This window comes from Phodopus roborovskii, unplaced genomic scaffold (genome assembly GCF_943737965.1).
Source record: "Phodopus roborovskii unplaced genomic scaffold, PHOROB, whole genome shotgun sequence".
NCBI classification, from domain to species: domain Eukaryota; kingdom Metazoa; phylum Chordata; class Mammalia; order Rodentia; family Cricetidae; genus Phodopus; species Phodopus roborovskii.
The window spans coordinates 17,770,098-17,785,466 of record NW_026126549.1 but is presented as its reverse complement, the minus strand read 5'-3'; the positions used below and the strand labels follow the sequence as shown (position 1 = coordinate 17,785,466).

At 38.0% G+C, this 15,369-nt stretch overlaps 1 protein-coding gene across 1 annotated transcript in view; it reads right to left on the bottom strand.

Moving 5' to 3' along the window:
- The window catches only part of Slc12a2 (solute carrier family 12 member 2), a 64,778-nt gene that overhangs the window by 33,593 nt on the left and 15,816 nt on the right, over window positions 1-15,369 (bottom strand). Inside the window, exons 2-13 of the mRNA XM_051201072.1 lie at window positions 14,254-14,373; window positions 13,314-13,389; window positions 11,847-11,942; window positions 10,554-10,693; window positions 9,751-9,861; window positions 8,499-8,607; window positions 6,807-6,934; window positions 6,627-6,711; window positions 5,434-5,585; window positions 2,606-2,713; window positions 1,332-1,455; window positions 606-707 (exon numbers count right to left, since the gene is read on the bottom strand). Coding sequence (XP_051057029.1) covers window positions 606-707; window positions 1,332-1,455; window positions 2,606-2,713; window positions 5,434-5,585; window positions 6,627-6,711; window positions 6,807-6,934; window positions 8,499-8,607; window positions 9,751-9,861; window positions 10,554-10,693; window positions 11,847-11,942; window positions 13,314-13,389; window positions 14,254-14,373 — 1,351 coding nt within the window. The remainder of the gene's footprint in view (window positions 1-605; window positions 708-1,331; window positions 1,456-2,605; window positions 2,714-5,433; window positions 5,586-6,626; window positions 6,712-6,806; window positions 6,935-8,498; window positions 8,608-9,750; window positions 9,862-10,553; window positions 10,694-11,846; window positions 11,943-13,313; window positions 13,390-14,253; window positions 14,374-15,369) is intronic.

The window sequence follows — 15,369 nt, the reverse complement described above, 5'->3', positions numbered from 1 at the left end:
ACTGAAGCTAAAGCATGTGTGTTCATACTTCCATTTCCTTTTGTAAACCCCACATGTTATTTGGCCTGTTCTGAGAAATGTAAATCCTTTTGTACTTTCCATTCTTTTCCCGATTGTCAACCTGTAAAGCCCCATGGCATTTTTTCAGTTGACAAAGCCCCCTTATGTTAGGGTTCCACAGAATTCACTGCACTAAGACCATGCTGGGGGCTAGCACTTAGGCTCAGTGGTAAACGTGTGCTCATCATGCTTGAAGCACCAGCCTCAATTCTCAATTCTCAGCACCAAAAAGCAGAAATTTTGAGAAGTTATTACACAATGACAAAATTATGAGAACTGAAATCAGGTAAGCGAATAGCAAAGACATTTTAAAAATAGGAAATAATTCTTTAATATGAGAAACAGTATTTGTAATGTTTTTAAAAGAAACAGATTTATTGAGTATACTTCATTAGAAGGAGATCTTTGAGCAATGAATTTGACATAATTATAAAAGAAAACAAGTTTAATGAACTCACAAACACCAAATTTCAGAAAAGTAGAAATTTTGTTTACTATGAAAACAAAGACGTTAGTACATACAAAATTTTAAAATGTGAAATTACCTGGAGATTTTGCAAGCGATGCGTGGAATACTGAAAAATTGATTAATGCATACGATGCAAGGAAGAAATTAGAGATAATTGGAGCAATAACATTCAATTCAGCTGCAAAAGAAACAAGAAATAAATTTAATGTTGTTTTAATATTTCACATTTTAAAATGTTTCTAATTTTTAAATAGCATAATAAGTAGCCCCAAATCTACCACAGTCTGACACTTACCTATATCTTGCTATCACAATCAATGACATGATCAGATTTTCAGTCAACTAATTTGAGGGTCTACACAAAATCCTTCAGAAAGGCCAATGTTATCGCTAGCAGTGAAAGATTCATACTGTACATATGATCCGATAGAGGCAACACCTTCCTGGGGTACACTAGTATCCTTTTCCTACACTATCATCATATATACTTTAGGAAATGCCTATGATCTTAGTCCTTGGAAAATAGAGGCAGGACCATCAGGAGTTTGAGATTATCTTAAGCTGCAATTGTGAATAGGAGGCCAGCTTGGGCTACATGAGTCCTTCTATAATTTCACATAATAACAATAATTTTGATAAATAATATCCAACACTATTATTTGCAGTATTTTTACTTTTTGTTTGATTAGAAATTTAGTGCACAAAAATCAGGGCACATCTTGTTAATAATGTAATATTCATGATTATAGATAATGCTATACATAAACATACCAAAACCCACATGATATACCAAAGAACTAACCAATTAGGATGAATCCAAGTGCAATTAAGAATGTTAAGATGTAACCACGAAGAGGTTCATTATTTTTCCCATAACCTTTAGCAAACATCTGGAAAGCTGGATAGATATTGTCCTTACATAGTGCCTAATAAGAAAATATACACATTAAAATAAAATACATAAAAATTAAGATATACAAATCTGCTAACGATTAAAGTAGGTTAAAAATGGAGCCCAGGTCTCTCACTTCCAATGCTTTTTGTTTCCTGTCTCACAGAGCTTCATCTACAAACTATAAAGGATATGTAAATAGTTCAAATAGCAGAAGAGTAGTTGGTTTACAACACTGCTTAAGATTTAATTTGTCTTGCTCTACCCCACACTGAAACTCTACTTATGAAGAACCAGTGAAGCAGACATCCAAATAACAGTACAATAAAAAAGAAAACTGGAAGTTGATAAGTACAATACAGTGTACTTATGGCTTTATGAAAACTAAGTCCAAATCTGAAACATAAAAGCAGATTTAAAACCCTAATTATAAAGTTTAACCATTTTTCTTCAAATCTTAATAGATGCATGCTGCCTTAAAATCATATTCTGCACCACTACCATACTTTTTGGCTGCAAATAAAATATTAAAGAATAAGGCTAGAAAAAACAACATTTACCTGACTTAGTAATTAAAAGTGAGACCCTCATCAGTATTAGCTGCTAAATCATCATTGTAGAAAGCAATGTTGGTTATAGTTATCACTGCACCTACTACAAGTAACGTAATGTCAGCCATGTAAGACATTTACGTTGGCATCATGCTAACTGAAATCATTATTTACTACTTCTGATCAGTTTTAGACTGATCAGTTTTGACGAGAACCCTAGACTTTTATACTAAGAATGTCAAGAAGCAAAACCCACCCTTTTATCCCTAAAATATTTTCTTTTTTTTTTTTACCGTTTTTAATTATGTATATGACTGGAATCACAGGATTATGAACCACCCCAATATACATGCTGGAAACTGAATTTGGATCTTTTGCATTAGCCCATACAGCTGAGCCATCTCTCCAGAGCCACAACTCATCCTTTCTAAGAATCCAATTCCACATTAGAAAAGTGCATAAATGTCTGTGTGGATTTATATATCATTTATATTTCTACCAATTTTGATATATGTATATGTAAACATATAAAACACGCGAGGTTGATGAAGGTAATCTATTTGAATATAGCAACAATCCAAACTTTGAAACATCTTAAGCCCCCTATAACAATTACAATATGAAAACATTTACCTGAAATATTTTGGGAGCACTCACAAGAGAGGCTAGTGCTGATGAAAGTGTGGCTGAAAAGATACCTGCCGAGATTAAGGGTGCAAACCCTGACACCATGCTCATGACCTTAAATAAAGTGACAGAATTGGAAAATGAGTCATAAAAACAATTTGAAAAAGAGCAGAGTATTGAATTGTATAGATAAATCTAATAAAGAAATACTGGATTAATCTAAAAGTAATTTGATAAATAGCAATGAGAAGCAAATTACAAATTATTAAAATAGATTTGCCACTAAAAAATCCTTTTCTTTTATAAATTTTTAGATGAACGTATGGCAGTAAAAAAGAGGATAATGAACCATGAACAACTTGGGCCATATCATTCACAACCCTAGATTTTTAATGCATAAGGTTTAGTGTTGTACCTATTAGCAGGCAAGACATTTGGAAACTGTAGCTAAGTGCTGGTCCAGCTCGATGATTTGGCCATCCCGTCACAGTATCAGGTATCTAATTAGCAATTAACCTGCTCGTTGTCTCTGTTGTCTTGGTCATTTACAAAGTTTTATTTTTTTTTTAACCAGCTCTCAAAAATAATTATTATATTTGGTTGATACAGTTTTTCAATATTTTTAATATATGGTTTAATATTTTTCAATTTGTTTTTTTTCCTGCCATTCTCTGGAGATCCTACCCTATATCCTGCAATGTGCTGACCATACCTCTCTATTATGTAACCCACTCCTCTCCTCCTAGTTTCTAGAAAACGTATATCTAGCCAATGAGTCAGACTGAGGTTCAATCTCTAGTGAAAGTGTAATACATTAAGATGGTTTCTTTTTATGGGGTTGCAATAGTACTGTGGGTATGAAGTTTTCTAGCCAAAAGGTTATGATACAAATTCTATTTTGCTTCTAAATAACCTGGGATGAGAAGTTATAAACAAAACACAATTAACCACACACTGATAAATTGGTGAAGATAGTGTGTTATGTCCAAACAGTTACTACGAAGGCCCTAGTGCATGTGCACTCCTCCCCCACTTAGATATGAAAACCTCGTTCTCTGGTTGCATTGTTATTTGCACAAATCAGCATCATGCCCTGTGCTTAGTATTGGGAAATACTCCATGAGAAGCCAACTAGACTTCCAGCTTTCCAATTTAGTATTTACCCAAACGTTAACATTTCCTAAAATATAATGGTGAAACAGGAGTATTTGGACATAGTGACATTGAATGAAAATAGGGGTGACACCAGTGCAGTCCACAACATACAGAAGCAAAGATGAAAGACAAGATAAGATGGCTCTCCAAATGAATGGTAAGGAATGGTAGCACGTGTGCACACACTTGCATGATCACAGTGACCAAATCCAGGATAAGCTGAGGGTTGTGAGAGATCAGGTATGAGGAACTTTGACTGGCAACAGAAAAAGCTCACACTTTGTTCATCATGCAAAGCGTAAGTCAAAGGTTTCATAGGATATCAACATAAAGAAATGTAGTGATATAAAACATGTAGAGTTCAAATTTTAAAACCAGTAAGATGTCCCAAATATCTCTACTCTCTTAAGCAAGAAGTCATTTATGTATATGTACACACACACACACACACACACACACACACACACATATTAAATAATATCATTATATAAAGTGCAGCCTTTATGGGTTTTATAATAGACATCTGTTGTGGTTTGAATGAGAATGGTCCCCATACGCTCAAATATTTAAATGCTTAGTCCCCAGTTAATGAACTGCTTGGAAAAACTAGGAGACATGTCCTTGTTGGAAGAGGTTGTTGTTGGGCATGGGCTTTGAGGTTTCAAAAACTTATACCAAGCCCAATGTGTTGTGGAATAGAGTATTTGTTTAACTATGTCAAGATGTGTTACTATTTCACCTTGCTCGCCCAAGGCACCTGCTTGATCTAATAAAAAGCTGAATGGCCCTAAAGGCACCTGATTGGTCTAATAAAAAGCTGAATGGCCAATAGCTAGGCAGAGGAGGGATGGGTAGGGCTTGCAGGCAGAAAGAAAAGAGGAAGCCAGCCAGCCTGCCAGGGGCCAAACAGACAGACAGACACAGAGGAAGCAGGAAAGCAGGATGGACAGTACATAAATGAAATATATAAGCCTTGCATAGCACATAAGGTTAAAAGAAATGGATTAATTTAATTTTTAAAAAGCTAGCTAGAAACAAACCTAAGCTAAGGCTGTGCATTCATAATTAACAATAAGTCTCCGTGTCATGATCTGGGAACTAGCAGTCCAAGGAAGCCTGCAATGCCAGTGTCTCTTTCTCCCTCTCTGCCTGTGGTCTAAAGATCAGGAATTAAAACTCTCAGCAAGCTGTCCAGCAACTTGTCTGCCTGTATGCCTCTTGGTCCTCTGAAACCATAAGCTAAACCCTTTCCTGTGTAAGAATTGTCTTGATCACAGTGTCTCTTCACAGCAACACAACACTACGTCAGTATGTTACTTACATACTATTTGTTATAGTCTATCAACCACACTTTACTGTCTAAATAACCTATGATTTACACAGGATTCCCCCAATACTACCAGTTTGTGTTTCTTCCCACTGCATTAAAAGTTTTACTTATCGCTGGGTGTTGATGGCGCATGCCTTTAATCCCAGCACTCGGGAGGCAGAGGCAGGCGGATTTCTGTCTACAGAGCTAGTGATAATATAGTTTAGTGTAAGGGGCAGAAAGTAACAACTGTCTTCCCTTCCAATGTGTAGCTACAATCTGATAGGCCATATTTCATACTGGTCTAATCCCTAGATAAGTTATAGAATGTCTACACAAAAACAAAACAAAACAAAAACTCAATGCTCACCTGAAAGTTGTTCATTAGCCCATAGTAACAAGTATTGCTTTCACAATAGGAAAAGTCAAAGTTTAATTGGCAGGCTGCAGAAGTACAGTTTGTTAGTTCTGTTGTAATGGTATCATTAACATTCCCAGTTGCATCCCGAACAACACAAGAACCTGAGGCACAAATAATAATGTGAGTAACTCATGCATGCATTCCTCTTAAGAGCACACATCCATTCATAAAGAAATCGCAGTACTGTCTAGGTACACATTCATAATTGCATAGGCTGAGTATATACAAGTCACTAAAATTTAACTAATGAAACTGAAACTTCAATAAAAAAGGTGTTACATTTCCAGCATTACATAAACAATGGAAAACCTTGTATAAATATTTCAGTGATTATTTTTTTTCTTTCTTTCATCTCTCTCCCCCCACCCCCAAGCATGTCTCCATCTAAATGCACCTCTAAAAATTGACGGGATTGGAGAGAGAGAAAAGAACACTTAAGACTCCAATGGGCTTGAAAGCAGCAATGCTTTCACGTGCTCTCAGTCACTGCATAGTCTAGGCTGGGCACACTGACAATGAAAACCCTGAGCCCCACCAGGACAACGCACGTGTGCTGTACCTGATGGTTTGGGAATAAAGGTCCTGTCACTCTGGACTAGTTACACAAGCAGGGGCACAGAGTTCTTTCCCAGCCCACTCCTGAACACCAGTGTGGCCCCACTCTCATTGAGAACAGACAGAATAAAGTCAGTACAAAGTCTAGAAATACCAAAGGGTCAGACTAAAGCAGAAATGAATCAGTGGCAACAAAAGATCTTAAAACTAGATCATAACCAGTTACACAGTTAAATTAAAAACAAATCTTCTTATCTAGGCTATATATTATGTAATCATACTTAAAATAGCAGGGAAACACTTGGTTTTCTCAAATCAACTTTAGAATTATCCATTAAGAATAAATTAAATCCCAAAATCATTTTAAAAAGGCAATTTGACTCATCATGATACTGTAAGCATCTCTAACTTTTGTTCAGCCAAATTTCAAAACTACCCTGAGAAATAGCTTATAAAATTTAGAGAGAGAGTTCTGTCACTATTTCTGAACAATTTTGGAATGTTAAAGTCAGAAAGTGCTATTCTACTACTTATGCTATGAACATCACAAAATTTCTAAGACATATGAAGAAATGAAGGCTATTTACCTACAGACACTGCAATTCCTATGTAAACCACTGTAGTAATTAAAATGGCTAAGAGTGTTCCTTTGGGTATGGCTGACTGAGGGTCCTAGAAGACAAAACATTTTTTTAGTCTATAAAAATAAATGCAGGCACAGCATTTTAAAAACACCAGTAATCAATACAGTACTTTATAATACTTACTGCAAGATCACCTGAGATATTTGCTCCAGCTAGAATACCAGTTGCAGCAGGAAAAAAGATGGCGAATACAGAAAAGAAAGTTTCTTCCCCCCGGAAATCCGGTCCAAAGTTCTCAGCAAATATTTCAGCTACAGAGGACAAAATATTTCAGCAATTACTGGCTAGCAAATGAGAACAAAATAATTAAATCAAGAGTAATTAGTATATATGGTCTCCATACACTTGGTCATTCTTATTTAATACTAATTCAGTGTCCGTGCTCCTATTTTCTGGTGTGAAGAAATGGTTTGCTATCAAAATGGTGATGTAATCTAGGTGATGTCTGACCTTCTGGTACCTCTTACCATTAATTGTGTAAGAACCTCCACACTTAGTTGTTATCACTAACTCAAATGAAAATCACAATATAGATTAGTGACCCAATTTCCCCCACATCAGAGTAAAAAACACAAAAAGGGGATAGAGAAATAAAGAGAAACACACTGAACTGGAGCCAGCCTCTACCCTACTCTCCAATACACCTCCCAGAGGTAGAGCAATCACCACATCGAGGAAAGTCAATCTGACAGCTACCAAGGAAACCCTTTCAAAGGGAGAAGACCGTGACTAAGGAAGACAAAACAGTCTATGCTGTTCCATGTCATTGTGACTTGACAGAAACCCGCTGAAGGATTACTAATAAAACCATCTGGTTAAAGTCAAATAGGGGCAAGGCTATGCCCTGTCTCAGTATCACTTATTAACTGACAAGTGGCAACTCCCCAACAGAGGAGCTTAACATCAAAGTGGAGAATGCTGAGATCACTAGGATCCCCAATTCTGAGTGCTGAGGACACAATGCTTATCTGGCTAATATAAGCAACCCAGCTGGAAAGATAACCCCCCTACACACATACCCCAACACATACACACACTCACCCACCATCACAGAAGACCAAAAAGCCTAATGAGACTGAGGATTACATAATGAGTCAGCTTTGTTTTGTTTGAAAAAGAAAAGTGAACAACTTAATGCAACTGGTCCTGGATAAGGAAACCTGCAGTTGCTATTAGGATCCCCATGACGTCTTAAAAACATCTATTTATCTGTGTATCATGCCAAAGATAAATTTCCTGAGTTGCCCTTTTCCTTAGTAGATACGAGCTCAAGTATTTAGAGGTAAAAAGTCATGATTTTTGCAACTTCTATCTGCTTTCACAATCCACAGCACTTTTAAACTGTTATGTTTAAAAAGTCACATGCCAAGTAGCATTTTCACCAATAATGAGCAATACACATAATGGATTCAATAACTCTGATGATGTCACAGGCATCTTAGTTTGGGTAGGTACATTCTCAGATGTTTGTGCAACAATAAAATCACCCAAAGACACATTTCTCACATTCCCGTCACCAGGAAACACATAACTAGAAGTATAATGAGAGCCATGCAGGCACCTTCTTAGTAACACTGGCTTCTCTATACTCCACCAACCGTTCTTGCTATTACTGAAAAATAAAAGATAAAAATGAAAGCAAATTTACTCTAATTGTACAGCCTACATAAAGAGGACAAAAGCTAAATTATGAATTAGTGTTAATCACCAGACCAAACTTAATAACAACTAAAATATCTAAAATGTACTAAATTTAGTTAACACCAGAGTGCTCTAATTTGCATTATTAACACAATATCTATCCTTTGTACTTACATTTATAGCCAAAGAACCCCTTGGGCTTCTTGCTCTCCAGTGAGATAAACGTTCCTATGATGAAGTCAGCGATGGCCAGCAGAAGGATCACCAGGAGGACGATCTGAGCCTACGGTTCAAAGAGTGAAGTCACGGACTGCCTCCTGCACTCTGCTCCATTGCAGACAAGCTGCCTCACTTTGCCTTTCTGCCAAATGTCTTAAAGGATGCAAAGCATTTAGTAGGTACTCAATAAATGCTGGCACAAGAGTGACAGCTCTTAAAGAACTGTATTAATGGGAGGTGCAGGGTCATGAGCCTGAAGTTTCCACTTGTCAGGAAGCTGAGGCAGGACCACCAAGTCTGAGACTAGTCTGAGCTCTGACAAACAAAACTATCTGAGCATGTTCACTTATGGGTAGAACTGTACCACTCGTTTCTAAAATGAGTCCTAAAGATGGGTATATCCCCACCCAAACCACAGGCTTTTAATTCTATACAACTCTCTCCTACCTCTCTGCCAAGGGTACAGTCTTGACAGGCTGAATATGCTTGTGACCAAAATAAGTTTCAGATCAGGTCCAAACACAGTGGGCCTGCCCGCAACTGCTCTACATGCCAAGTGGGGGGACCTAGGAGCAGGGAGGGCAGGAAGCCCGAGAGAGTGTCAACTTTCCTCTAACTTCTGCTGCGCTGCTCAAAAAAAAAAAAAAAGGGGTAAATACTATGTGCAAACAAAACTTTTTAAAAGGCATTTTAAAACATGATTACTATGTGACAGGGGGCCACATGTGTGGATCTCATGGGTCTTTCTGTCCACCTTTCTGTGGCTTCCAGGAATCCAATTCAGGCCACAGAGCATCTCACTGCCTCAGCTGTCTTGCTAGTCCAGCAAGAATTTCTTATACATTAATTGTGGCCCAAGTAGGATGAAATGATAGTCTTTTCAATAAAGTCAATGTGTTACATATGTAAATAAATGAAGGAGTGGGATGTTACCGCCTGGTAGACATAAAGTCTACCATGCAAGGGGCCTTAGGCTCAATTCTTAAGCAATCAAAAAACAAACAGCATATAAATGAGGAAAGTACTGTTTAACTGGATTTAAAACGGGCTACCTTCAAATATATCATTTTAAATGCCAAATAACCTACATATCGTAAACATCTATAAAAATGGTCACCTTTCCACTAGATTCTAAAAGTCAGCTTAAGTTTCCCCAAAATATTGGGTTTATGGAGTAACTGCTTATAGGTGCTCTATAACAACTTACCTTTGCTTCCCACTCCATTCCAGCTACTGAGATACCCAGAAGAATCACTACTGTAATGGCTCCAATAATTCGGATATCATTGATGTCATCTATCATAAGTAGGGAATGAGCCTACAAAAGAGAAATACAATGAACAGCTCCTTCGATATAGGCATTCAATTAACACTTATTAAAGGAACAAGCAGAGGTTAAGTATGATGATGCATGCCCATGTTCCCAGCACGTGGAAGGCAGAGGCAGAAGGACTATAGAAATTTCAAGGCTGGCCTGATTTATACTTCCCAGCCAGCCACATTGTTAACACCCAGTCTCAAAATCAAGGAAAAAAACCCACTATTACTATTAGTTGTCCTTCAGCTATCTTATATGTCTAACTGAATTACAATTACTGGTATACAACTGATATTCACCCAATAAATCAAAAAGAGGAATTACTAACCAAGCAAATTATAATGACTAGTACTATTAGGTTTTTTAAAGTGATACAATGGAAATATATTCTGTTTGGTATGATTAGTGAACTCATGTTTTATTGATCTTTTATGATACAAAAGGGAAAAAGGACAAACCTTCATGCTATTGTCAAAACCACATAGTTCCTATCCAGAAGCAAAATTACTTGTAGGAGTAAATAACATTGGTAGCTTTTGTTAAGTTCACATGTAGGTTAAGGTGTGTGTGTGTGTGTGTGTGTGTGTGTGTGTGTGTGTGTGTGTACGCACGCGCATGTCTGTGTGTGTGTGTGTGTATGTGTGTGTATCCTGTGAGCAAAGATTTGGCAAGTGAACGCTAGGTCCAATTACCTTAAGCAGATCCACCACAGTTTCTGCAAATCCAACAACATACATAGCAACTGCCACTGCATTGGCAAAGGCAAAGATCAAGCCAATCGCACCACCAAATTCTGGCCCTAGACTTCTAGAGATTAAATAATATGCTCCTCCTAAGAAAAAGAATGAAAAAGTTAGGGTTTTAAGTGCTAACAATTCTTTTCATTACACCAAGGAATTCACAAAGCAGATTCATCCAAGTAGGTGAGTGTATTTTCAGAAAGAAATACCTTAAAAGACTGGTATGTGAGCTGCTTCTGTTTATAGGGAGTATTGTAGTGAAAACTGCACTAATGAAACAGGAATTTCAGAACTGCCCTTTGTAGCTTCTACAAATACTTCATTGATCTGAAAGTTACAACTTAAAGGAATTAACCTATCCCAAGAAAGAACTATGGAGTTTCCTGCATGATAATACTAGTCATCCATAGCTACATACTAGATTTAAGGACAAAAACTCCACCACCAATGATAGCCTGATCTTACTAAGACAGTGAGTGATCTTTGTCACAAGTACGAAAATGTGACATTTTCATCAATTTCAGGGTTTTGGCTTTACCGATACAAAATGAGGAAGGAGACTTTCAATTATGCCAGAAAGCATTTTTTTTTTTTTTAGTCATTTGAAATCAAGATGCATAATCTTCACCAAGTTTAAATTTTAGTATAAAACATGAATATGATTGCTCATAACTGGTCTCATTAGTCATACAAATGAGGACAGTAATAAATTCTTCAAAGTAATGTATGTTAAAGCCATGGCATTACTTCCAGCCCTTAGGTCTCAAAGTGACTACTTTGTCCTTAGAAAACAGGACCTTTCCTGACACTGTTACAAACCCAGCTTGTGCCACAAGGTGCTCAACAATTATCTGACTGACACAAGTACAAGTAAAATGCACTTCACCTAACCACAGAATATGCCAACTCATATTCAATTCAGCAGCGGTAAGCTCAAATAAATTCACACAGGGTTCATCTTATAAAGGTGCCTGTGCCACGGGGGCGCCTACTTTTTAAGGCTGTATTCAGTTGCAGATGGGAAGAGAATGGTCTGTGCAATGCAGGAATGCAGTTGAGTGATGGGACCAAGAAGCAGTGTTACCTAAGAGCAGAATCAACAGGACTCAAGCAAAGTCCGCCAAGTACAAGCTCTCAAAAACACAGATTCAATTTATAGAACAGGCAAAAGTTCTGGGCAGAGGAAGATAAAGTAACCTAAAAAGCATGTGTCTTTCAGGTAGGGCCTATGCAAGCTGGGCTCACCTCCTCTTACGAACCCATTGGTAGCTATTGCTGAAGTAGACAATCCTGTGATAGTTGTCACGACAGTGGCCATCGCTATTACGAGGACAGAGAGACCTTTAAAGAGGAAAAAGAAACTAAGAACCTCATACTCCTAAACTTGCCATTACCTAGAACTAGCAGGGTTAAGCACCGAATTGAACTATGGTGCTTTAAATGAGAATGGACCCCATATACTCACATTGAATGGCTGGTTTCTAGTTGGTGGACTGTTTAGGAAGGGTTAGAAGTGTGGGCATGCTGGAGGAGGGGTGTTACTGGGGGAGGGCTCTGAGGTTTCAGAAGCCCACACCAGGCCCAATCCTGCTCGTGGGTGAGAGGTAAAAGCTCTCAGCTACTGCAGCAGCTTCCTCATGCCAGCTGTACTGCTCACCACTGAGACAGTCACAGGCTCACTCTCTGACACTGTAAGCAGCCTCATCTAAATGCTTTCTTTTTTCTTCGAAGTATTAGAAACAATCTTACTTTACATATCAATCCCAGTTCCTTCTCCTTCCTATGCCCCCCACTGGCTCTCCCATCCCACCCCTCATCCATTCCCCAAGGAGGGTGAGGCCTTCCATGGACCCCCATGTCATCTGGGCCAGGGTATATGCCCTCCCCCAAGTGTCTAGGCTGAGAGAGAATCCCTTCTTGGGGGAAAGGTCTCCCAAAGTTCATTCTCACACGAGGGATTAATACTGGTTCCACTGACAAAGGCCCCATAGAATGCCTGGGCCTAACTGATACCCGTGTTCAGGGGACCTGGTTCAGTCCTATGCTGGTTCCCCAGCTGTAAGACTGAGGTCTGTGAGCTCCTACTTGCTCAGGTCAGCTGTTTCTGTGGGTTTCCCCAGCCTGGTCTTGACCCTTTTGCTCATCACTCCTCTCTCTCTACAACTGGATTCCAGGAGTTCAGCTCAGTGTTTAGCTGTGGGTGTCTGCTTCTGTTTCTATCGGCTACTGAATGAGGGCTCTAGGATGGCATATAAGGTAGTCATCAATTTCATTATAGAGGAAGGGCATTTAAAGTAGCCTCTCCACTACTGCTTAGATTTTGTTAGTCGTGGTCATCCTTGTGGATCTCTGGATCCCTAGTGCCAGATTTTTCTTTAAACCTATATTGGCTACCTCTATTATGGTATCTCTTTTCTTGCTCTCCTCTATTTTTCCTTGGACTCAGTCTTCCTGATCCCTCATGTTCTCCTCCCCCCCTCCTCTTCTTAAGTTGCTTTGGTCATGGTGTTTCTTCACAGAAATACATAAATAACTAAGACACAGGACAAAATTATCTAATTCTAGTATCATTTTTGAAAAATAAAGTCAAAATTATAAAAGCCAATTATGGTAGCGATCTATATAACAAAAGCAACACAGCTCAGTCAGCAATTGCAGAAAGGCATGTAGCTATTATAACACATAGATCAAGCGGTATAAAACGTCACTTACCTATTCCAGCTTGACCCACAATCCAGGACAATCTAATAAAGAGCATCACACCCCAAATGTTTAACATACAACGAACCTGGGAGGAAAAGAGTTCACATCACAGATAAATGTAATTAAAACATGACACATCAATAAAAATTAAGCAAGCCAAAAGATAAAATGTGCTTGAAACTACTGAAGTGTTTTGAAATCTAATTCCTTTTCCTTAAGTTTGTCAAAGTGGCTTTCTAAGAGCTTACCTTAGCTGCTGTAAGTGCCATGTAATTATGTTTATAAGTAAACGTGCTCCCAGTGGTGTCAGAAACATAACAGAAGATTATTTTTAAGACTGACTCTTTTTTGTTTGTTTTTGTTTTTGAAGACACTTTTTCTGTGTAGCCCTGGCTATTGTGGAACTCACTACAGAGAGTAGGCTGGCCTTTAACTCAGAGACCCACCTGCCTCTGCCTCCCAAGTGCTGGGACTAAAGGCCTGTGCCACCACACCTGGCTAAGACTTCCTTCAAGCCTTATAGTTACAATTTGTCTTTATCATAAAAGTTTTGCTTATGCATTCATAACATGTGTTATGAATGATTAAGGCGGAGTTAGGTATTGCATGTACACCAACACAAATGTCAAAGGATCACACCATTTTTGAAAAATTTAAAGTATTTATCATGTATATTAATTTTTTATTCTGTGTTCCTTTTTTGTTATAACTAATTCAGCATTTGGGTTGTGAGTTTCCAATTTTATCAAGATGATATATATAATAACAAACATTTCTCCCCTAATGAGCATATTATCACAAAAGAAAGAACACACAAGGCATTAACTGGATCTTCCATAGTACTCACAAACAAATAGTGAAAGCAGACACAGTAATTCTCCTGAGAACATCAGCTACATTTTCTATTCAACAGGACAGTAACCATCAAGTGGAATGTATGCATACATACTAATACGCCTTTGATCCAGCCAAACTTTACAACTCCTTTACTCTCGGCAGTGTATGTAACCACAGCATCCCTGGTTGGAGTACTTTCTTCTCCATTTGCAAAGCCATCCTCGAAAGGTTCCTGGTTATAGAAAGAAATATAAATGTAAATTAAGAATTATACAATTTTGAATTACTTGATAAAAAACAAACATAACTAAACATGGTTAACCACACTTAGGATGACCAAAACTTCCAAGAATGAAATGCGGTAATTTCGTGGTTTATTTCCTATACAGGTTCATGAATTGGGAGTTTGTCCCCAGTATAGTGGTACTAGAGATGTAACTAGTTCAAGGTCCCTTCATGGAAGCTATGCTGTAAACATATGACTCCTGATGTAATGTTCTCATTTGCACATGCTCCTTCTACTGGACTGCACTATAAGGTGACATAGTCAAGGGGAAGCCCTTACCAAAGCCTACAGGATGCTTTCTGGGCTTTCAGCATTCACAACTGCGAGCCTTAAAATAAGTCTTTCTTCCTACACAGCCTGACTCAAGTAATTCAATATAAAAATGACGACAGGTCCCTCAATATTTTTCCTCAGGGGAAAAAAAAAAGCAGTAAAGTAAAAGGAAGCCTAAAATTAAGTGTCACTATGACATGAGCCCATTTTAATGATCTGAATTTTTAAAATAGGCCTAGTGGTACAATCTATATTCCCAGCATCCAGAAAGCAGACTATTTGAATTCAAAATTTGGACAGGAGTATAGGCAACATGGCATGATCCAGTCTGAACTAATAATGAAAATAACAATAACGAATACTTTTATACTGTAGTGGTATCTGAAGTATGCAGTAACTGCTACCTGCCAGGATTAATTTTAACAAGTCAATAAATTCAGAGCTGCTTCTAGGCATATGAAGGGATGGGCCTGTAATCCCAACATTCAGGAGGCTAAGGCAGAAGGACTGTGAGTTCAAGGCCAACCTGTTCCAGTTTGAGGTAATCTTAGTAAGATCACTTCAAAGATGACAGAGAGACAGATAGAGATAGGTGGTAGGTAGGTAGGTAGGTAGGTAGAGTGAGTGAGTGAGTGAGTAGCACAAATTTATATCATCTAGCTATCACAC